General features: G+C 43.1%; 1 protein-coding gene and 2 non-coding genes across 3 annotated transcripts; all 3 read left to right on the forward strand.

The window, feature by feature from the left end:
* The first annotated feature begins 14,842 nt into the window (after positions 1–14,842).
* Positions 14,843–20,767, forward strand: LOC122692802 (putative protein ZNF720). Its single transcript, XM_043900627.1, has 4 exons — positions 14,843–15,075; positions 18,913–19,039; positions 20,283–20,375; positions 20,742–20,767. The coding sequence occupies exons 1-4, from the start codon at positions 14,968–14,970 to the stop codon at positions 20,765–20,767; spliced, it is 354 nt and encodes a 117-aa protein (XP_043756562.1). The 5' UTR covers positions 14,843–14,967.
* Positions 20,768–20,994: 227 nt separating this feature from the next.
* On the forward strand, positions 20,995–21,136 carry LOC122692984. The gene has a single exon (XR_006340791.1).
* A 75-nt stretch (positions 21,137–21,211) lies between these two features.
* LOC122692968 lies at positions 21,212–21,295 on the forward strand. Its single transcript, XR_006340775.1, has one exon.
* Positions 21,296–23,658: the final 2,363 nt, after the last annotated feature.

The raw sequence follows: 23,658 nt of genomic DNA on the forward strand, positions 1-23,658 counted from the left end.
GCATCTTCCTGACCCAGGGATCGATCCCGCGTCTCCTGGGTCTCCTACATGGCAGTTGGATTCTTTACCACTGAGCCACCTGGGAAGACCCCTGGGGCCACAGGCATTCCCAAAATGATTTGCGTTGTGACCACCTATCCATAGGTGAGGGGGCCTCCATCTTCAGAGACCCGGGGACGCCAAGGTATTTACATCACAGCTTTCTCTGAAAATGAACCAAAGGCAGTCATGGAGGATGGATTAAAATGGGAAGGGACCAAAGCCTTTGGACATGATGCTGTAAATGTGTATTTGATAATACACAAAGGAAGTAGTGATCAATATTAAGTGATGAGGCACATTGTAATTGAATTTGAAGATGAGAGTTTTTTTTGGTGTTGCTGCCTTATTGTATGTGTGTTTCTACATTTTAAGAATTGTTTGGGGGATTTCTCTGGTGGGCCAACGGTTAAGAATCTGCCTTGCAATGCAGAGGAGGTGGGTTTCATTCCTGGTCAGGGAACTAGGATCCCACATGCCACAGGGCAACTAAGCCCATGCTCCCACAACTAGGACCTGACTCAATCAAATAAATAAATATTTAAAAAATAAAAGAATTATGTGGCTGTAGTTTGTTCTCTCCCTACTCTTTACCTGATATTTTATCACATCTATAAAGTGCATTAATGAGGTAAAAATAAAACAAGGGAAACATATCCATTCTCTAAATATTATTTGAGAGCATTAAATCTTTTTAAAAAGATCCTATCAAGTGTGCATGCCCCAATAACAATGTATTTTTTAAAGTTTAAAGGTTTTTTTTAGAGAAGGTTTAGTTTCACAGCAAAATTCAGAGAAAGGTACAGAAATTTCCATATGCTTCTGATTCCCACATACATATAACCTCCTTCTTTATCATCCTCCTCCACCATAGGGGTACTTCTGTTACCACTGATGAATGTATAGTGACATCATAAGTATTTAAGGCCCATAGTTTACCTTATAGTTCACTTTCAGGGTTGTACAGTTTGTGACACTGGAGAAACATATAATGACATGTATCCATTATTTATAAGCTTTGAATTTATTAATAATCAAACTGGATAAGCTTTCCATTTATTTTTGTTTACTTTTTTTTTTTTTTTTTTAAAGGAAACTCCATACTGTTCTCCACTTTGGCTGTACCAGTGTACATTCTTTCTACCAGTGATGTTCCCACCAAGGAGGGTTCTCTTTTCTCCAGACCTCTTTAGTACTAGACATTTTTGATGATGGGCATTCTGTTGTAAGGTGATATCTCACTGCAGTTTCAATTTGCATTTCTCTAATAATTAGTGATCATCTAGTGAAAAGGGGGTGAGAGTCTCCAAGAGTTAAAACTAACTTTATCTGTAACAAAGATGTACATTTGGCTGTCAGGGAATTCTCCCCACCCTTGGAACCAGCATGGGAATACTAGCTCAAAAAGGAGTAATTGAAGTAGTTCTGGTTTTTTTAGGGTTTGTTTTTTTCTTTCTTCTCAGCTTGCTTCTGGGTTTAATTACCTTTGGTTACCTTTCAGACAATGGAGAAGGAAATGGCAACCCACTCCAGTATTCTTGCCTGGAGAATCCCGTGGACAGGGGAGTCTGGTGGGCTGCAGTCCATGGGGTCACACAGAGTCAGACACGACTGAAGTGACTTAGCATGCATGCATGCAATAATTAGTGATGTTCAGCATCTTTTCATGTGCCTCTTGGCCATCTGTATGTCTTCTTTGGAGAAGTGTCTGTTTAGGTCTTCTGCCCATTTTTTGATTGTATTGTTTGTTTTTTGGATATTCAGTTACATGAACTATTTGTAAATTTTGGAGACTAATTCCTTGTCACTCACAAATATTTTCTCCCATTCTGTGGGCTTTTTGTTTTATTTGTGGTTTCCTTTGCTGTGCAAAAACTTTTGAGTTAAATTTGGTCTAATTTGTTTGTTTTTGCTTTTACTTCCATTACTGTAGTAGATGGATTGAAAAAGATGTTGCTGAGATTTATGTCAAATAATATTCTGCCTATGTTTTCCTCTGAGAATTTTATAGTATCCAGACTTAATAATATGGAAACCAAAGACCGTCTCAGTGTACCTGTCAATACTTCCAAGTTCAATGGCACACGGAGCTCAAGGGACTGAATATTTCTTGAGACATCCGGTACCCATTTTATTGACTGTTCTTTTAGAATTCAAATTCTTTGAATTAAAAAATTAACTGTTAAAAAAAAAAAAGCTTTCCACAAATCGTTTTCACTGTCCAGAAAATCCTCTAGACACAGAATATTCATAGCCCCACCTCTGCCAATCCTTGGATAACACTGAAATTTTTTAAGTTAATTTTCACTAGAGTATAGTTGCTTTATAAAGTTGTGTTAGTCTCTACTGCACAGAAAAATAAATCAGTCATACATATACATACACCCACTCCCTTTTGGGCTTCTTTCTGACTCAGGTCAGCACTGAGCAATGAGTACTCTGTGCTATAGAGCACGTTCTCATCAGTTATCCATTTTATACATAGCATCAAGGGTGTATAGGTGTCAATGCCAATCTCCCAGTTCATCCCCCTCACCCCGTTTCCCCCCTTGGTATCCATACATTTCTTCTCTATGTCTTTGTGTCTGCTTCTACTTTGAAAATAGGATCATCTACACCTTTTTTCTAGACTCCACATACATGTGTTGATATACGATATTTTTCTTTTTTTTTTTTTTTTTTGACTTTCTTTAAACTCAACATTCAAAAAACCAAGATTATGACACACATTCCCATCACTTCACAGCAAATTTATGGGGGAAAAGCAGAAACGGTGATGACAGACTAGCGCGGAGAGGAGAGTGAACTGGGCAATCCGGCAGAGAAAGCTTTATTGCAGGAAGAGAGAAGTGGCTGCCTTTCGAGAGAAGCCAGTGTTCTCCCTTTACAGCCATCCCTTCTTATACCTTGTCGATGGGGAATTGCATCCCGAAGGGAGGGGGCCTTAGTGTATCTTTATCCTGCAGCTGGGGTCTTGTTACTAGGGAGTCAAAGGGGTCTCATGGTCTGGGGGTCACGTAGTCTTGAGAAACTGGCAAGTCTTGATAAACTGATAAAACAGGACATCAGCAGGAAAAAACAGGATCTCACCTTAAGAAAAGAACAGGATGCCCATGAGGGCAATTTGGTCACTGTGACTTCATCCTGTTTGTCAGGTCACCAAAATGGACTATTAAAACTATACACTTATAAGCACCCTTTGAACACTAGCAAGAGACAGACTTTACTTTCTTGGGCTCAAAAACCACTGTGGATGGTGACTGCAGCCACAAAATTAAAAGACGCTTGCTCGGTGGAAGAAAAGCCATGACCAACCTAGACAGCATATTAAAAAGCAGAGACATTACTTTGCCAACAAACATCCGTCTAGTCAAGGCTATGGTTTTTCCAGTAGTCATGTATGGATATGAGAGTTGGACCATAAAGAAGGCTGAGTGCTGAAGAACTGATGCTTTCCAACTGTGGTGCTAGAGAGGACTCTTAACAGTCCCTTGGACAGCAAAGAGATCAAACCAGTCAATCCTAGAGGAAATCAACCCTGAATATTCACTGGAAGGACTGATGCTGAAGCTGAAGCTCCAATACTTTGGCCACCTGATATAAAGAGCTGACTCATTGGAAAAGACCCTGATGATGGGAAAGATTGAGGGCAGGAGGAGAAGGCGGTGGCAGAGGATGAAATGGTTAGATATCATCACTGATTCAATGGACAAGAATTTGAGCAAACTCCTGGGGACAGTAAAGGAGAGGGGAGCCTGGTGTGGTGCAGTCCATGGGGTCGCAAAGAGTTGGACACAACTTAGTGACTGAACAACATAAGATTAGGTGATTATTTCATCTTTATCCAAGAAAAGGAGAGCCTGGGTACTCTGCAACCATGACTCATGAGAATGTAGGGGCTTACAGTTGGGAAGTATGCAGTAATGGGTGCAGCAGAAGTCACCAGCCACCAGCCACCAGCCACCAGCTGGGATTGTTAAAAAGAGCCAAACAAATGTGAAACATGGAGGAGACACTGTACAAAGACACAAAGATGCTCACCAGGACCGGATGCTCTAGGTAGCTCTAGATTCAGGGGAGGATCTTGAAGAGATGCTGGCCCTATGCATATATTGCACCCTTTGCTTGGGCCTGTACAAGATGAAAACCATGGAGCCTCTGAACCAGATCGTGAGACCAGACATGACACAGCAGGAAGTAAAAACCATCCTACACTCAGTAAAACTTTGATTCTATTATGAATCACACCATAACACAATCCCAAATCTTTCTTCCTTGTGATGTTTCTGTTACTCCAATGATCTTTCACATACCTAGTAAATAGAATATTTATCAGCATGGCACAACCCAGCAGAGGAAAACAGCAGATCCAGTGTACTTGGGAGCTTTCATTTTAAGCTGTTCCCACGTGGAGTTCCTGGGACTGATGGTGATGGCCTGGCAGACACTCAAGAGGCAGGTGCTACCAACGGACACTCCCTGGCCTCTCTTTGGTGTAGTAAACAATTTTGCATTCAGTATCATTGAGAAAATATTTCCACCCAAACACTTCCATTGTCCTTGGGGTTCCTGTAGAGAGCATGACCAAGGAGTGGGCTATAAGCAGATACTCAACGATCAGATCTGTGGATCTTAGCCTGCACCCAGCAAAGTGAAGGAAGAGATAATGGTAAAGAAGACAGAAATTTCCCAGGATTCCAAATACATTCTGGGATATGAAGATCAATTCTATTGCAAAATCTCTGATGGCCATTCTTCCAGTTCTCTGTGAAGAATATTTGCCTTCTGAGCTAGAGTTTCCTGCATAGAAAAATGAGGCATGGGCCACATGTGTTATACCAAGTGAAATTTAATCTTGTCCACTTATTATTCATTTCCACAGAGATATATTACTTTCTTGATTTTATTTTACTAAGAGATTTCCGAGATTTTAATATACAAATTTTAAAGAGCTCTTATATATATATCATAAGATATCACTTATATGTGGAATCTAAAAAAAAAAATTGTACAAATGAACCTATATATGAAATAAAAATTGAACCACAGATGTAGAAAACAAACATAATTACTGAGGGGGAAGTTGGGGAGGGATAAATTGGAAAATTGGGATAGACATATACACGCTGAAGTAGTGAAAGTGTTAGTTGTCAGTCATGTCTGACTCTTTGTGACCCCATGGACTGCACTCTGCCAGGCTCCTCTATCCATGGAATTCTCCAGGCAAGAATTCTGGAGTGGGTTGCCATGCCCTTCTCCAGGGGATCTTCCTGACCCATTCCTTACCATATGAGCCACCAGGAAAGCCCCATATACACACAGCTATATGTAAAATAGACAACTGACAAGACCTCCCACACAGCACAGGAAAGTCTACTCAGTACTCTGTGATGATCTATACAGGAAAAGAATCTAAAAGAGAGTGGATAAATGTATACGTATACTGATTCACTTTGCTGTACTGCAGAAACGAATGCATCATTATAAATCAACTATGCTCTGTAGAGTCTTGCCCCAAGGCCTCAGACATGGAGCCCAGAAACAAGGTCATCTCTGGAACTGTCTGAGCCCCTTGGTCATTGTTGTTCAGTCGCTCAGTTGTGTCTGACTCTTTGCGACTCCATGGACTGCAGCACACCAGCTTTCCCTGTCCTTCGGTATCTCCCAGAGTTTGCTCAACTCATATCCAGTGAGTTGGTGATGCCATCCAACCATCTCATTCTCTGTTGTCCCCTTCTCCTCCTACCCTCAATCTTTTCCAGCATCAGGGCCAGTGAATTGGCTGTTCACATCAGGTGGCCAAAGTATTGGAGCTTCAGCTTCAGAATCAGTCCTTCCAATGAATATTCAGGGTTGACTTCCTTTAGGCTTGACTGGTTTGATCTCCTTGCTGTTAAGGGACTCTCAAGAGTCTTCTCTAGCTCCGGAGTTCGAAAGCATCAATTTTTCGGCACTCAAGCCTTCTTTACAGTCTAACCCTCACATCTGTATGTGACTGCTGGAAAAACCCCTTTGTAACCATTGCCAAAAGCTCTGCCCCCACCCCCTTCCATCATCACAAGCAGACTTAACACCAAATTAGGCAAAAATGCCCATCCTGGTAGCCACTATAGTGCCCTATCCAATAACCTAGTGCTAGCCTTCCAGCAGGAATTTTCTTTGTCTTGAGGCTGTAAAAATCAGCTGCTAACCCACGAAAAGCACAGTCTCCCTCCAGCCAGCTGCATTTGTAGCCCCTTCATTACTTCTGCTCCCTGCTCTTAATAAATGCATCCCCTTCTGAAATACTCTGTGTCTGGAAATTCTTTTCCAACCCACGCTGAGACTGCCCCGACATACTCAAATAAAAAATTAACTTAAAATGAATAAAATAAAAGCAGAAAAAAATCTGAAAAAAAAAGAGCTCTTATAAATGAGTGAACCACTGCTATGAAGGTCTAGACAGCATACTAAAAAGTGGAGACATCAGTTTGCTGACAAAGGTCCCTATAGTCAAAGCTATGGTTCTTCCAGTAATCATGTATGGATGTGAAAGTTGGACCCTGAAGAAGGCTGAGGGTCAAAGAATTGATGCTTTCAAACTGTGTGCTGTAGAAGACTCATGAGTCCCTTGGGCAGCAAGGAGATCAAATCAGTCAGTCTTAAAGGAACTGAACCCTGAATAGTCATTGGAAGGACTGATGCTGAGGCTGAAGCTCCAATACTTTGGCCACCTGAGGTGAAGAGCTAAGTAACTGGAAAAGAGCCTGATGTTGGGAAAGATTGAGGGCAGGAGGAAAAGGAGGTGACAGAGGATGAGATGGTTGGATGGCATCACTGACTCAATGGACATGAGTTTGAGCAAATTCAGGGAGATGAAACAGGGCAGGGAAACCTGGAATGACTTAGCAACTAAACCACCACAGGCAAGAAAGGACTTAAACCTGACTTGGCTGGCAACAAATCTAGCACAATTAATCACTGTGATATCTGACAAATCCAGGTAGCTCTGTTCTCTCAATAGTTTAAATAGATATTGAGCTCTCTTGGTAATGTGTCATTATATTTTGGGCTTCCCTGGTGGCTCAGTGGTAAAGAAACTTCCTGCCAACGCAGGAGACATGGGTTCAATCCCCAGGTCAGGAAGATCCTCTGGAGAAAGAAACGGCAATCCACTCCAGTATTCTTGCCTGGGAAATCCCATAACAGAGGAAGCTGGTGGGCTATAGTCCATGGGGTCACAAAGAGTCAGACATGACTTACAACTAAACAACAACAACAATTGATAGTAGAATATTTTTAGATGAGTGAAAGCATCATGGTGTATTTGAGCCTGACTGGGGCTATCTGAAACTCATTATTATAAATGTACACTTTTCTTATGTGCTGATTCCTTTTCTTCAATAGGGAAAACAGTCTCATCAATTTAACAGATCAAAGACATTTTCAGGAGGTAACAATTACTGTCTCCATCAAGCACTTGGTATACTCAGAGATAAAGCAAACAATTTTATACCAGGAACTGTCATCTCGGTTCACCATTTCTGCACAGGACTCAGTGACTTGTAGATTCATCTTACTCATTACTAGAAGCAGAACGTGTCATAGGCACGCACACCTGCAATAACCCGGAAAATTTAATCTATGGTTTCGTAAATGAGGCGGAACTTCAGACTGAGTTCAAAACTACTGTTCTTAAGGACTCCTCTGGTGCCACAGTGGATAAGAATCCACCTGCTGGTGCGGGGACACGGGGTCCATCCTTGGTCCGGGAAGATTCCACACGTCCTTGAGCAGCTAAGCCTGTGCGCCAGCACTTTTGAGCCTGCTCTCTAGAGCGGCATACCCCAAACTACTGAACCCACATGCTGCAGATACTGAAGGCTGAGCGCCTAGAATCTGTGATCTGCAGCAAGAGAAGCCACTGCAATGAGAAGCCTGGGCACCACAGCAAGGAGTCGCCCCCGCTCACCCCAACTAGAGAAAGCCTACGCAGCAATGAAGACTCAGTGCAACCAAAAACAAACAATTAAAGAAAAAACCCTACGGTTCTTAAGAAAATTAAAAGTCTAAGCTGCATTGTCACTCGCAGTCGATGCCAGGAATCAAAGTCATTGTGGATTACACTAAATTATAAATTCAGAGTGGTCATGGATTGTTGTTGGATCTCTAGTCCTGGCCTCTCTTTACTAGTCCAGCTCAAGAGTCAGAATCCTTCTTTCCTTCTGTGTGGCTTTGGCAATGGACTAGATTTGGAACCTCAAGAATTTCCTTTTTTTGTGAAATAACCACTTACCCCTGATACTTCTTGTCTATAGACTCTTCCTCTCAGATTGAAATAGAAAATCGGTATCTGACTCCTTTCTGTTGCATTACACTGGGGGAGGAGGTGTGCTGGTTTGAAAATCAGCACCTGTGTTAGATGAAGGCTGTCACACCCCTAGATATGCATTTGTGATTCTGTGACCTCCCCTTCCCTCAGAATTGCGATTATCTTTTCACTTTTAGCTGCAATGAGAAGGTAGGCTCATGGAACAAAAGCATACTTGTGTAAAACTTGTAATTAGCTTTCTAAAAACTGTTAATTACCCTCCCCCCAAAAAACTACAATCAACTTGTTATTCCCAAAGAGACCACTGCAGTGTCCTGAGGGGCTTTTTCTTTTATGCGATCTGGGGAGGCAGACAGGTTCTCATATGGAATGAGCAGGAAATGCTGAGCTGACAGCTGAGAGCCTGGCAATGAAACTCTTGTATTGTGCTGACTTCTCTGTTCCTCTGAGAAATTTTTCTACCCAACAGTGGGTTCTTTCCTGATCCCTGAGCTTCAGCATCACTTAAGTATGATCAGAGAACTAGAATCAAAGTGCTTGAGGATTACTAAGCCCTATAATTAAAAGGAAGACCATGATGACAGAAATTTTTATGTTAAAATTTATTGTATATATTTGTCCACCTCAATGCCAATTAATTTGCAAGTCTGGGTGGTGATAAAGATGTTTTCCACTAAAATATATCTTACCAATACAGACCCATTCCCAAGTAGTTACAGAAAATCTAAATAGACAAATATCTACAGAAAGATGGAAATTTATAAATTTCTCCCTCTAAAAGTACCCCCAATAGTAACTTTTAACAGATGCTGTCTTGTTCAGTTGCTCAGTCGTCTCTGACTCTTTGCGATCCCATGGACTGCAGCACACCACGCTTCCCTGTCTATCATCAACGCCTGGAGCTTGCTCAAACTCATGTCCATCGAGTCAGTGATGCCATCCAACCATCTCATCCTCTGTCATCCCCTTCTCCTCCTGCCTTCAATCTTTCCCAGCATCAGGGCCTTTTCCAGTGAGTTGACTCTTTGCATCAAGTAGCCAAAGTATTGGAGCTTCAGCTTCATCATCAGTCCTTTCAATGAATATTCAGGGTTGATTTCCTTTAGGACTGACTGATTTGATCTCTTTGCAGTCCAAGGGACTCTCAAGAGTCTTCTCTAGCACCACAGTTTGAAAGCATCAATTCTTCGGCACTCAGCCTTCTTTATAGTCCAACTCATATCCGTATATGACTACTGGAAAAACCATAGCTTTGACTACACAGAACTTTGTTGACAAAGTGATGCCTCCACTTTTTAATATGCTATGTTTGTTTTGACTGTGTGGATCCCAACAAACTGTGGAAAATTCTTAAAGAGATGGGAATACCAGACCACTTTACCTGCCTCCTGAGAAATCTATATGCAGGTCAAGAGGCAACAGTCCAATACTCTGGTCACCTGATGTGAAGAACTGACTCATTGGAAAAGACCCTGATGCTGGGAAAGATTGAAGGTGGGAGGAGAAGGGGACGACAGAGGATGAGAGGCTTGGATGGCATTACTGACTCGATGGACATGAGTTTGAGCAAGCTCCAAGTGTTGGTGATGGACATGGAAACATGGTATGCTGCAGTCCATGGGGTCACAAAGAGTCAGACACTACTGAGCCACTAAAATGAACTGTCATAGCTTTTCTCCCAAGGAGCAAGTGTCTTTTAATTTCATGGCTGCAGTAACCGTCTGCAGTGATTTTGGAGCCCAAGAAAATAAAGTCTGTCACTGTTTCCCTTTTTCCCAGATCTAAGTCTGGGAAAGTATAATAACCTCTGTCTAGTAGTGTTAGTCCTTTGCGCTACCCAGAAACTCTCCTAACTCAGGAGGACAGAATTTGATTTCCCGGATTCTCAGAAACCTACTTTATTTGCCACATTCTCATCTCTGTCATCTGTTCATCAGAACACACCCCCCCTCCACTAGCAGCCTAAGACTTTGGAGGGATCAAAGAGAGCTTCCTTGCAGTTTCCGCCATGCATTTCCAGAGAGCTCTCATGTGAGCTCTCAATGGGTTGTGTGTTCCTCACTAAGGAAAAGCAGCATCACACACAGCATCTGGGGCTTCCTTGGTGCCTCAGTGGGTAAAAAATCCTTGTGCCAATGCAGGAGACACAGGTTCGATCCCTGATCCAGGAAGATCCCACATGCCTCGGAGCAACTAAACCCCTGCACCGGGAACTCACACCAACCAGTCCTGTGAGCACCTGCACTAGATGACCCCTTCCTTGGGACCAGCAGTCTTGCTGATCCCCAGGGTCTACTGCACAGGCCCCCCTTCAGTGACACCCTCAGAGCTCACCAGAATCCTGCTCGTCTTTCTTTGAATGGACCCATCCACACTCAGCCTGTGGGACCCACAGCACTTCACCCAGGGTCAGGTCTGAACCCCAAGTACTGGAATTTTCTCTGCCTGGTTCTAGCCTTGACCTTCCTCAGGGGCCCTCAAGGCTTGCTGTGAATTCTCTGAGGACCGAGAGTCATAAACTCACCTACTGCAATTGTCTTTGTTCTCCTGTTAGTTAAAACTTTTCAGGGGCTCATTTAAGCAAATGTAAGTTTAACAAAGTCACAAAAAGAATAATCAACAGCCATGATGGGAAAATTCTGAGCCAAGATTTATAAAATCTTACCCTGTATCATTCTTAGCACATGTGTCTTGTAAGGCTTAAAGGAGCTGTTTTCTCATGGCTTTGGCATACTTTGAATGCAATATATAAATATCTGATGATATATACATAATATGATTTATATAACACACATTGAATACAAGATATAAATATCTGAAGGTAAGCATGTTAGTAGTGAGAAGACCAAGAAGGAATATGTGAGTGTATGTGTATTCTTACACATTTAACTTAGAGAATTTAGAAATGCCAGATCAAAACTGGTCATTTCAGAATTGCAGATGATTTACTACAAACTATAAAACTTGTCAATTTGTTGATTAATCTGTTTTGTCTACTTTTCATGGAATTCATTTCCTTAAATGTCAAGAGGTTATGTTTTTTAAGGAACTTCAACACTGTCCTCCCACGTGACTGCACCAGCTTACATTCCCTCCAGCCATGTAGGAAGTTCCCTGATCTCCAAGCCCCTTCAGCATTTGTGATATTATTAGTGGGCTTTTTGCGGGTTGTTCTTCTCACTGGCATGCGGTGATACATCCCTGTACCTTTGTTCTGCATTTCTTATTGTTTAGCGGTGGTGAGCATCTTTCTTTTGCCTCCTGCCCATGGAAAAGAATAAGCTGCCCCGCCCAGCCTCAGCAGCTGTGGGGCACAGGCTTAGTCTCCCCACAGCATGTGGAGTATTCCTGGACCAGGGATGAGGCCCTTGTCCCCTGCACTGTCAGATGGATTCTCCACCACCGGGTGACCAGTCTGTTTAGCTTTTTTTCCTTTTGAGACATATATATATATATATATATATATATATTTATTTATTTATTTATTTATTGGAATATAATTGCTTTACAATGTTGTGCTAGTTTGTGCTGTATGACATCGTCAATCAGCCGTAAGTATACATAAATCTTCTCCCTCTTGGCCCTCCCTCCCGTGGTCTCCGTTTCACCCCTCTCCTCAGCACAGAGCACCAAGCTGAGTTCCCTGTGGTAAACAGCAGCTTCCCACCAGCTACCTATTTTAACCATCAGTTCAGTTCAGTTGCTCAGTCGTTTCTGACTCTGCGACCCCATGGAGTGCAGCACGCCAGGTCTCCCTGTCCATCACCAGCTCCTGGAGCTTGCTCAAGCTCATGTCCATTGAGTCAGTGATGCCATCCAACCACCTCATCCTCTGTCGTCCTGTTCTCCTCCCCTTTTCAATCTGTCCCAGTGTCAGGGTCTCTTCAAATGAGTCAGTTCTTCACATCAGATGGCCAAAGTATTGAACTTTCAGCTTCAACATCACTTCTTCCAATGAATATCAGGACTGATTTTCTTTAGGATGGACTGGTTGCATCTCCTTGCAGTCCAAGGGACTCTCAAGAGTCTTCTCCAAAGTTTTACCCTTGGTGGTGTATATATGTCAATGGTACCCTTTCAATTGTTTCCCCTCTTCTTCTCCTGCTGTGTCCATGTCTGATCTCTATATTTGTGCAAATATTGTCTTAACAGATATGTTTGGAATTTAAAAAATGGTATTGATGAACTTATTTACTGAGCACGAATATAGGCGCAGAGGTAGTTCTTAAGCTTTTCCATGTTAAGCTTTCAAGGCATAAAATACATTGACAATCATTCCATGCATTTTACAATTGTAGCCATGTGTTCTGGGAAACAAACTGACTAAGAAGGACAATGTAGATAGTGGAGTGCAGTTTATTACACCGGCGGGTCCAAGGCACAGTCTCCTCTTAGCAAGGACCCTGAACAGTTTTTGTGAAAACTTTATATACCTTAAGTGTACTTGCTCAAACCCACCTCCCCAAATTCCTTGAAACTAGTCTGGACAAGGTAAAAGAGAGATAGGATCAAAGTTAACCTGTGATTCTTGTGTCACAGGACTAAATAAACAGTGGATATTTATCAACAGGCCTGTGGTCATATCCCAATAAACAGAATGGAATTCACCACTTTGTTCTGTTACAGAGATAATTAACATATTCTTTTAGGCAACAGAGTCCTAATACAAGTCCTGAGGCTCTTTTATGAGTGGGCGGGGTGGGATCTGATTTTCCATTGGTATGCCATTTCCATATACACCGGGGCGCAAAGTTCAGAGTCCACTGGGAGAGTGACCGTGCATGTAGACTGATGCTCACAGCCTGGCCTAAGACGGAGTCCAGCTCTGTCTGTTTCCTCCTTCATTACTAAATGAAAGAAGCCCATTTGAAAATGCTACAAAAAGTAGGATTTCTACAATATGACTTTTGGTGTAGGTAAATGTTCTTATGTGTGCTCAGTTGTGTCTGAGTATCTGTGATCCCAGGGGCTGTAGCCTGCCAGGCTCACCTCTGTCCATAGATTTCCCAGGAAAGGATACTGGAGTGGGTTGCCATCTCTTCCTCCAGGGGATCTTCCTGACCCAAGGACTGAACCCACATCACCTGGATGTCCTGCATCTGCAGGCAGATTCCTTATCACTCAGTCACCTGGGAATCTAGTAAGAAATATAAAAGAGATTAAAAAGGTTCATGATTACTGTGGATTTCAAAGTAGGGACTATGAACATCATAAATCTAGAGAACTTTCAGGACCATGAAATAATTTGTGTTAAACTGTCATGCTGGACACATGTTATCTAGAGGTATGGAGTGCACATTCCTAAAAGGAACACAGGGGTAAACTAGAGAGTTTATCTATTTACTGCCCATGTAGATTCATCAGTGGTAACAAATGCTCACTCTGGTGGGGAAAGCTAAGTAGGGAGATTGTCCACATGTGGGAACAACAGGTATATGGGAAATGTCTATACTTTATTCTCAATTCTGCTGTGAAACTAAATCATTTACAAAGTTGGTACTGGTGAATGCAGATTGAATATTTTTTAGAATACATAATATGAGAAAGATGACTATGCTTCTATCTTTATTTTTTCCTTGGTCATTATACTTTAAAGATGTGGGAAAATAGAGCTCTGAATGGGGCAGACAACGAACTGTAGCAGTTGATTCACAAAACCTAGAAAAACACACACAGGAAGTAGAGCAACAACATTCTCAGGTGTTAACTCCTGTGTGATGTAACTTATGACAACACCGATCATTTCTTCCTTGGTTGGTCATCAGAAGCATTTAGGGCATCATTTTCAGAGGCATCTGGCTCCGCCCATACGCACTGTGAACCTAGTGTGTCCAGCTCAGTTCAGTTCAGTTCAGTCGCTTAGTCGCCCTGGACTGCAGCATGCCAGGCCTCCTGCTGCCCCTGGTTTCTTTTCCAAGAAAGCGGGGATGGAGATGCCTCCAGGCTCCTGGTCTCTGAAGTTGGAGGTGCCACGCCTGCAGAGAGGTGGTCACAAAGCAAAGCATTTTGTGAAAACCTGTGTCCTCAGGCTGCAGAGGGGGGTGAAAAAAACTAAGGACAGGGGAAATCTTTGGGAGGAATTCTGCAAGTAGAGCCTGGCAGGAACCCAAGACCCCCAGGTGATTCCCACCAAACGCTCACCTCTCCCCTCCCAGCCCCCAAGGGTACAGGCAGGCTGTGGACTACCACACCCATCCTAGAAAAAGCCCCTCCCCAGGGAATCAGATTGACCTTTTTTGTTTCTAGAAGTTCCCTCCCTAAACCCTCCCTTCCTGAGGTCTCAGGTGTGAGGTTTCCCCTCAGGGCTCTGAATGCGGGTCTTCCTCTTGCATTTTTTTCAAAACCCTCAAGGCTGGGTCAGGTTGCCCAGAAGGAGGGCCCACTGTCTCTCGTGAACTGTTCTCTGTAACTTGAAAAGGAAGGAGAAGAACTAGCCGGGCTGATCTGCAAATAGTGTAGAGCACCAGGATGTGACTAGCATTATCAGGTTAGTCTTGATTCCCCACTACAGATTGGGAACACAGAAAGTCGAGAAGGAGCTCAGAAAAGGGTGAGGGAAACAGGAAAACTTTTTCTTCTCTTTCCCTGCAGCAGTTGCAGGTTAAACAGCTGCATGGATGCCTTTGAAGGTATTTTCTCAAGATGCAGATGTGAGTTTGGGATGTAACATCCCCAGAGAAGACGCAGAGCAGGAGGAAGAAGAGGAGGAAATGGCAGCTTCTCAGGTACGAGTCCTGTCCCGGGTCTGGGGCTGTGTCTGCTTTTCTTCCTGAAATGCCTGGACTGAGAACCTGCACACCTTTAGTTCTCTGCTTCTAACTTTTCTGCCTGGGTGTTTGTTATCAACTTCTTTATTTTTTCTTTTCTTCTTATCATAGTGAAGCCTGGCTCTTTAGACCACTTCTTCCTTGAGTCCCAGAATCTTGTCTCCCTTGTCTGTATCCTGGCTTTCTACGGAGCATGATGAATTCTCAACTTATGAATTAGCGACTTTCAATGGGTGAATATATTCCCTTTGTGAGAGAGAAACACGGAGAGGCACTGGTATCTGAGATTCCCATTGGGAAGTGGTTCGGTGTTGGGATCTTAGGGAACTAGGGGAAATGCCATGATGAGTTTACATGGGGATGCAGTTTCAGCTCTTTAGGAGTTAGAAAATGCCCTTATATATTGAATAAACTCAGTGATCCAGAATTTTTCAGAAAATGCTCAGAAATAAAAAGAAAACTAGGAGATACTGTCCTCTGTAATGCTAAGACTTAGTAGTGAAACACATTGTTAGGTAGTTAGAAGAGGGAAAAAGAGTCCAAAATGGCGGTGGCTAAAAGCCCTGGAAGGGAAAGCCCGCGAAAATAGAACAAGGAAAGGTCCTGGGACTGGAGTGAGAACCTCATGTAAAACAAACAACGCGCCTGCCTAGGCCCGATTTACATAAGAGAGGCACTGGGGCAGAGAAACAGATAAAAAGAGGAGCCAAAGCCCTCTTCCTCCTTCTCTCTCTCTCTCTCTCTCTCCCGCGCGATGGGGCGATCTTCTCTTGTGTCTTGGGATCGACATGTCCTCACAACTACAAGATGGATTTTCTGGCTATTATCTAAATAAATAGAGCTGTAACACTGATTTATTTGAGAGCTATAACAGGGTCTGTCCTCTGAGAGCTGTGATCCGACAAGGGGCTTTCATGTCCCTCACTCCAAATTTTTGTTGTGATGAGACAAAGAACCAAGGAACATACACTCGCGTGACAACACTGTTAGGATACAGAACAGAGGAAGTATATATGAAATGAATTTTGCATAAAAGTGATATTTTTTATGTTGGGTTCAAGTTATAATTTCCTTATTTTTCCGAAGTGCCCAGGTTCTGATAGAACGTCTTCCGTGTGATCCATTTACACCATGACAGATGATGTCCACTGGCTCTGGTGATTTTTCTGAGATTACCAGACTATAAAGTTCATTTTTCCCCCCCTCTGTCTTTAAACAAGGCTGTGGAAAAATGGAATGAGGATCAGGTGAAAATCCTCACACTTAATGGAGAAACTCCACATCTTCTTGGTTTCTCTTTGCTTTGGAGAATGAACACTCACTGTGTTGATGATAGATACTGGGTTTTGGGAGTGGGAGTTTTCATCACTCAAGCCCAAGTGTGATGTTTCCAGTACACTCCACGCTCATACCACAGACATAGTCTTCTTACTCACATTTTTACATTTTTTTACAGAATATTTGTAACAATCCTATTGGTGCTAATCTGTTTTCACCTGTGTTGAATTTCTAACATACAGCTCAACAAAATGATACAGTTTTTCAAGAAATTAAAGTTTCAGAACCAAGAGCTCTAATTTATCTTATACCATTGTAAATGTTTGCACCCTAGTGTATTTAAAATATACAAAGAATATCATCCACAAGTAGATGTATATATTTTAACCCATTAAAAATAATCTCTATTTTATTGATATGAATATGAATGACTGAACATGAACTGATTTTATTGACATGAATATCAATTTCATTGACATGAATATGAATGAACTCAGCTGAACTGAACTGAACATGAATGAGTTCAGTTCAGTCGCTCATTCGTGTCTGACTCTTTGGGTCCCCATGAACCGGAGCACTCCAGGTCTCCCTGTCCATCACCAACTCCTGGAGTTTACCCAAACTCATGTCCATTGAGTCAGTGATGCCATCTATCCATCTCATCCTCTGTTGTCCCCTTCTCCTCCTGCCTTCAGTCTTTCCCAACATCAGGGTCTTTTCAAATGAGTCAGTTTTTCACATCAGATGGCCAAAATATTTGCGTTTCAGCTTGAACATCAGTCCTTCCAGTTAACATCCAGACTGATTTCCTTGAGGATGGACTGATTGCATCTCCTTGCAGTCCAAGGGACTCTCAAGAGTCTTCTCCAAGACCACAGTTCAAAAGCATCAATTCTAATGTGCTCAGCTCTCTTTATAGTCCAACTCTCACATCCGTACATGACTACTGGAAAAACCATAACCTTGACTAGACGGACCTTTGTGGACAGAGTAATGTTTCTGCTTTTTAATGTGCTCTGTAGGTTAGTCATAACTTTCCTTCCAAGGAGTAAGCGTCTTTTTATTTCGTGGCTGCAGTCACCATCTGCAGTGATTTTGGAGCCCCCAAAAATAAGTCAGCCACTGTTTCCCCTCTTTCCCCTTCTATTTGCCATGAAGTGATGGGACCGGATGCCGTGATCTTAGTTTTGTGAATGTTAGCTTTTCCTTAATACTCTTAGTAAGTATACAGTCTCATTGTAATATATGTCAATTGCAGGAAAATATTAAAATATTTTTTTTTCTTGTTTTGGTATTCTCCCCAGTTATATAAAGTTCTTTAAAAAAAAAATACACGTATTTATGTTTGGCTGAGTTGTGTCTTGGTTGTAGCCTGCAGAATCTTGGAGCCATGTGGGAGACTTTGTTGCAGCAGGCAAACTTTAGCTGTGGCGTGTGGGATCTAGTTCTCTAACAAGGGACTGAAACCAGCCTCCTGACTTGGGAGCTCAGACTACCAGGGAAGACCCTAGAAAAACTCCTATACACTTTCTTTAGTGTTGTCTCTGTGTATTTGTGTTTTACTAGTTAAATTTTAGTTCACATAAACTGAAGCAAATTCAAGATCTGTCATTTAATGAATGTTTGACAAAATATTTGCAAAACGGTGGAACAACAATGTTGTTGATTTTCTATTATTTATGTGATGCATTCAAGACCCTGTAAAAACTTTTAGAAAGACATATAGTATATACTAAATAGTTCAAAGGATTATTGCTGCTATGGGTACTATTGTATCAGACCTGTCAATTTTGTAAAACACTTAAAATTCTAAGTTAAGTATCAATTCTTACCTTAGTGGTCTACCTCTTTGCTATACAGAACGTTCATTCATGTATCAGAATTTTCAATATTACTAGTTAAAATAAGCTTGTTAAAAATGCAGCACATTGGCCCCACTGCAGAACTCTTAGATCAGAGCATCATGCTTTTTAAAAATATTTCTTGGTTTCTTGATAGAGGGCTTCCCTGGTGGCTCAGATGGTGAAGAATCTACCTGTAATGTGGGAGACCCGGGTCCAGTCCCTTGGTGGGGAAGATTCCCCTGGAGAAGGAAATGGCAACTCACTCCAGTATTCTTGCCTGAAAAATCCCATGGACAGAGAAGCCTGGTATGCTACAGTCCATGGGGTCGGAAAGAATCAGACATGACTGAGTGACTAACATGATTTCGTTGATAGACAGTTTATCTTGTGTCACACGAGTACAACTCTCAAAAATAGATAGGTCAGTGTTGATGTGATTGTTTTATAATTTCTCTTCCAGATCAGAATAGTTTCTATAGTGGTCTGTGGATCATGTCTCATTCTCTTTTCCTGGGGTTATAAATACTGTGGAAAATATAGCAGTATAAAAATTATATTCTTGTGTAACACCAGACATTCTCCTAAATCAAAACGATTTCTCTTGCTGGTTTCATCTTGGGTCACATTAGGAAGTCTTCCCAGGTCCACGTGGCTCATGTCCTTTATATTTCAGGGGCTGCTGACATTCCAGGATGTGACCATAGATTTCACGCAAGAGGAGTGGGAATGCCTGGACCTCGGTCAGCGGGAATTGTACAGGGACGTGATGTTAGAGAACTACGGGAATCTGGCCTGCTTGGGTGAGGATCACTTGCTTCCAGAATCCCTTATGTATCGCCAGGGTTTTTGTTCATTCATTTTAGAATGTCTCCTGGAATTTTCTGCTTTGTCCAGTAGAGGTTAAGATCCCTAGTTTCCAGGGGAAGGTAACCTTCTTTCTTGATGTAACCTGTCTCCGTGTTGTTCAGTCACTAAGTCATGTCCAACTCTTTGCGATCCCGTGGAATGCAGCAAGCCAGGCTTCCCTAGCCTTCTTTAACTCCCAGAGATTTCTCACATTCATATCCACTGAGTCAGTACTGCTCTTCAACCATCTCATCTTCTACCACTCCCTTCTCCTGCCCTCAATCTTTCCCAGCATCAGGGTCTTTTCCAATGAATTGGCTCTTCATGTTCCAAATATCACATCCATACGTGACTGTTGAAAAATGCATAGCTTTGACCTTTGTTGGCAAAGTGATGTCTCTGCTTTTTAATATGCTGTCTTTGTCATAGCTTTTCTTCCAAAGGGCAAGCATCTTTTAATTTCGTGGCTGCAGTCACCATCTGCAGTAATTTTGAAGCCCATCCCACCTCCCAAAACTAAATCTGTCACTGTTTCCACTTTCCCCCTGTCTATTTTCCATGAAGTGATGAGACTGGATGCCATGATCCTAGTTTTCTGAATGTTGAGTTTTAAGCCAGCTTTTTCACTCTCCTCTTTCACCCCCATCAAGAGCCTTTTATTACCTCTTCAATTTCTGCCATTAGAGTGATATCGTCTGTCTATCTGACGTTGTTGATATCTCTCCTGGTAATCTTGATTCCAGGTTGTGATTCATCCAGCACAGCATTTTGCATGATGTACTCTGCATAGAAATTAAACAAGCAGGGTGGCCATGTACAGCCTTGATGTACTCCTTTCCCAATCTGCCACCAGTCAACTGTTCCATGTTTGATTCTAACTGTTGCTTCTTGACATGCATATTCTTCATTCTAGGTTCATGATAATTCTGTAAGTTCTGTGTTATAAAATAGTGCCACTCTCCTCTTAAAACCAGAATTCCACTACCTGCTTTTGCCTTAGTAGTACTTGAGCATAATATCAGAATCTGATTCTGATGCATTTGTCTTTTAAAGATGCTTCCAATAAACTATTTGGTGAAATCATTTTTTTAATGCTATTTTAACTTTCTACCTTGACTTCTCTCTCACCTGAACACATATTGGATTGGAAATTGATGAATATCTGAGAAAACACATATTCCTTTTTCTGATGAACAGGTCTTGTGGTCTCTAAGCCGGACCTGGTCACGTTTCTGGAGCAAATGAAGGATCCCTGGGATGTAAGGAGAATGGAGACAGCCGTATACCCAGGTATGTGTCTATGGATGAAGCAGATAACTCGGGTGAGAGGGACAAGCATTGTGGAGGAAATCAGACTTTGTCGTGTGGTTTGAGAAGATCTGCTTCAGTGGGGACGATTTTGGATTAGCCTAGGTTTATTTCTGTCACAGTCATAGAGCGTCATCTCCTGACCCATTCCTGATTCTTTTTATCATTTGTGTATTTTTTCTCCAGTGATTAATTTTCACATTCGCAGTTAGAACCAAAATATTTGTCTTGGCCTGGAGCAACCTGCATGACCTGATAACTCGTCCATTTTGGGGAGGTTTTAGAAAATCTGTGCATATTTCTGATTAACTATATTAAGCCCTTTAAAAGTGCTGATTCTGTCTCTAGTCAGAAGTGTGTGGGTGGAGCTGTGAAAAAATTGCCAAACGTGTAAGAATACTGGGGACAGATGTTTTTTGTTTTCTACCATATAATTTCCAGTGCACTGGAAACTACACATATGACCTTAGAAATTTCATAATCAGAACAGCCCGGGGGGGGAGGCCGAGGCATCTGGACTCGCCCGGGAGGTCCGGGTGCGCGAAGCAGGGCCGGGAGGTTTGCAGGTCTGGGTTTAGCGAGTGGCGTAGGGGACAGGGCGCCCCCAGGACCACGATGCAGCCCCGGATGAGGCCGCAGCATTTTCCTTATATGATTGGGCCCCGTGACTGGCGGCGCTGCCAGCCCGGAGCCTGAGAGGATTATGAAAACGTGTCAGGCGAAATGGGGCCAGGGACTCGGGGGCTGGGAGGTTAGGGGGAGGCAGTTAGGCTAAGGTTTGGGTGTGGTTAGGGTGGCCCCTACCGCTCTGCGAGCCCTGATCGATGATGACGTGACCACTGCTCAATCTTGAGTTCTGGGAACTAGGTGATGGACCGTGTTCTAAGAACGCACTGAGACTGAAAAGAAAAAAAAAAAAAGGAAATTTCATAATCAAATTCTTTCTTCACTGCATTGTTATAGCCACGCTTTCCGGTAAACAAACTCACTCAGAAGGACAATGCAGATAGTGGAGTGCAGTTTATTACACCGGCGGGCCCAAGGCAGAGTCTCCCCTTAGCCAAGGGCGCCGACCAGCATTTGTGAAGATCTTTTATACCCCATGTGTACGTGTCCAAACCCACCACCCCAGTCCCTTGATGCTTTCAAAGGAAGGGTAAATACAATCACAATAACCCCATCATTCACGTGTTATGTGATCAAACAGTTAATCATCAAAGTCACGTTGATGAGGCCAAGCAGCAGGAGTTGATTGTGCGGCTTCATCCTGAAGGGGCTCATCCGGGATCTTCTTCTCCTTCTTCTCAAGGATGGTCTTAGTCTCTCGAGGGTCAGTGGGGTCCCTCTGTGCAGTCCACTCAGCGTTTTCTGGGTCTGCGTGGTATGCTTTCTTCACCCTCGTGTGATGGATCAAGGAACAATACGTGCAACTTTAACAGCAGTAGGGGTAGTTAGAATAACAAGGGCCCTTTCACCAAGGGGCTAGCAAATCATGTTTCCAATCTTTGACCCATACTTGGTCACCAAGTGTAAACTCATGAATCTGTTCCCCAAGGGGTAACGGCACCCTTTCTTGTACAAACTTAGTTATTACCTTACCCAGTTCCATCTGCTGTGAAATCCTATCCCCCCTTACCTGAGGCAAATTTGTTGACACCTGTTTTATTATGGGAGGAGGCCTCCCATACACAATTTCATATGGAGAATAGCCTTGGGACTGTGGGGTCATCCTGAGTCTGAGCAGAGCCGTCGGAAGCAAGTACACTCAGGAGCAGTCAGTCTCTCTGATCCACTTGGACAGTCTCTCTAAGTGTCCGGTTGGCTCATTCCACCATCTCAGAACTCTGGGCCTATATGCAGTGTGCAATTTCCATTTGATGTTTAAAATTTTGCTTACTTGTTGTACTAAATCAGCTACAAAAGCCGGACCATTGCCTGATCCAATGCTGGTAGGAAATCCAAATCTGGGAACCATTTCCCTAAGCAGGCACCGGGCTACTTCTGATGTTCTTTCAGTCCAGGTAGGAAAAGCTTTTGTCCATCTCGGGAACGTACATACCATGACCAGGAGAAAATGGTAGTGTCGGTGAGGTTTCATTTCAGTGAAGTCCACTTGCAGGTGTTCAACGGGCAGTGTGCCTTTCAGCTGAATACCCGGAGGATTTTGTCTGAATCCCCGAGAGGCAGCATTCACCTGTGAGCAGGCAGCATGGCCTAGGTGGATCGCTTGGTGTGTCTGGCTTACCAGACTGTGTGTCAGCTCCTCCAGTACCAATAATTTGCCACTTGGCAATTCCCACCATCCCTTTTCAGCCTTGATGGCCCCTTCCGCTTTGGCTAACCTGACAGCCATTGTCCTTGTTTTATCAGGCTAGTGCCATCAGTATATAGGAGCCAATTACGGTCTGGAACCTTGAGCCCTTCTTTAAAACAAACCCCAGATACCTTACCTCCTCTTTGTAAATCTGTGCCTTCTTCTTTGACATCGGGTAACCTGCTTCCGTCAACAGCTGGAGCAGTGCTTTTGTCCCTTTCCAGCATTTTTCCTCAGTCTCCGCAGCCAGCAGCAGGTCATCCCTGTATTGTAGGAGCCAACATCCATACTCTTCCGGATGGAATGAGTCCAGGTCAGAAGCCAAGGCTTCCCGAAAGATGGCTGGGAAGTTTTTAACCCCTTGTGGGGGAGTCCAGATGAGCTGTTGTTTGGTGCTCCCGACTGGATCTTCCCATTCAAAGGCAAAGATGGGCTGTGACGCTGGGGCGAGGCATATGCAGAAGAAGGCATCCTTGAGATCTAGGCAAGTGTAAACTTTAGTCCTTGGTGGGAGGAGGCTAAGAAAGGTATAGGGGTTTGGAACAGTGGGGTGTAAAGTCACAGTAGCCTGGTTGACTAGCCTGAGATCTTGTACAGGCCTATAGTCCTGTCCTCCTTCCCTGTTGACTGGCAGGATTGGCGTATTCCAAGCCGACTGGCACTCTAGTAGAATGCCTGCTTGTTTCAATCTATTGATGTGGGGCAATATGCCGGTTCAGGCCTCCATCCATAGTGGGTACTGGCGCTCTCTAACCGGGATGGTGCCTGGTTTGAGTTCCATTACCACTGGGGCGTGATGTTTAGCCAGCCTGGGGGGCGGGGGGGTTGTCTTCCACGCAGACCTCAGGGAATAATTGAGTTAGCTCCCTCATGCTCTTCTGCCTTCGGCCCACCCGGTTCTGCCTTCAGAGGTTCATGCAACCTCCACTCATCTTGGGTTGGTATTGAGAG

The sequence above is a fragment of the Cervus elaphus genome, chromosome 4 (assembly GCF_910594005.1).
Source record: "Cervus elaphus chromosome 4, mCerEla1.1, whole genome shotgun sequence".
Classification (NCBI taxonomy): domain Eukaryota; kingdom Metazoa; phylum Chordata; class Mammalia; order Artiodactyla; family Cervidae; genus Cervus; species Cervus elaphus.

Coding starts and splice junctions, on each gene's coding strand:
- LOC122692802 (XM_043900627.1), top strand. CDS start 14,968: ATGCCTTTGAAGGTATTTTCTCAAGATGCAGATGTGAGTTTGGGATGT. Junction 15,076..18,912: donor AGGAAATGGCAGCTTCTCAG/GTACGAGTCCTG, acceptor TTTATATTTCAG/GGGCTGCTGACATTCCAGGA. Junction 19,040..20,282: donor CGGGAATCTGGCCTGCTTGG/GTGAGGATCACT, acceptor TCTGATGAACAG/GTCTTGTGGTCTCTAAGCCG.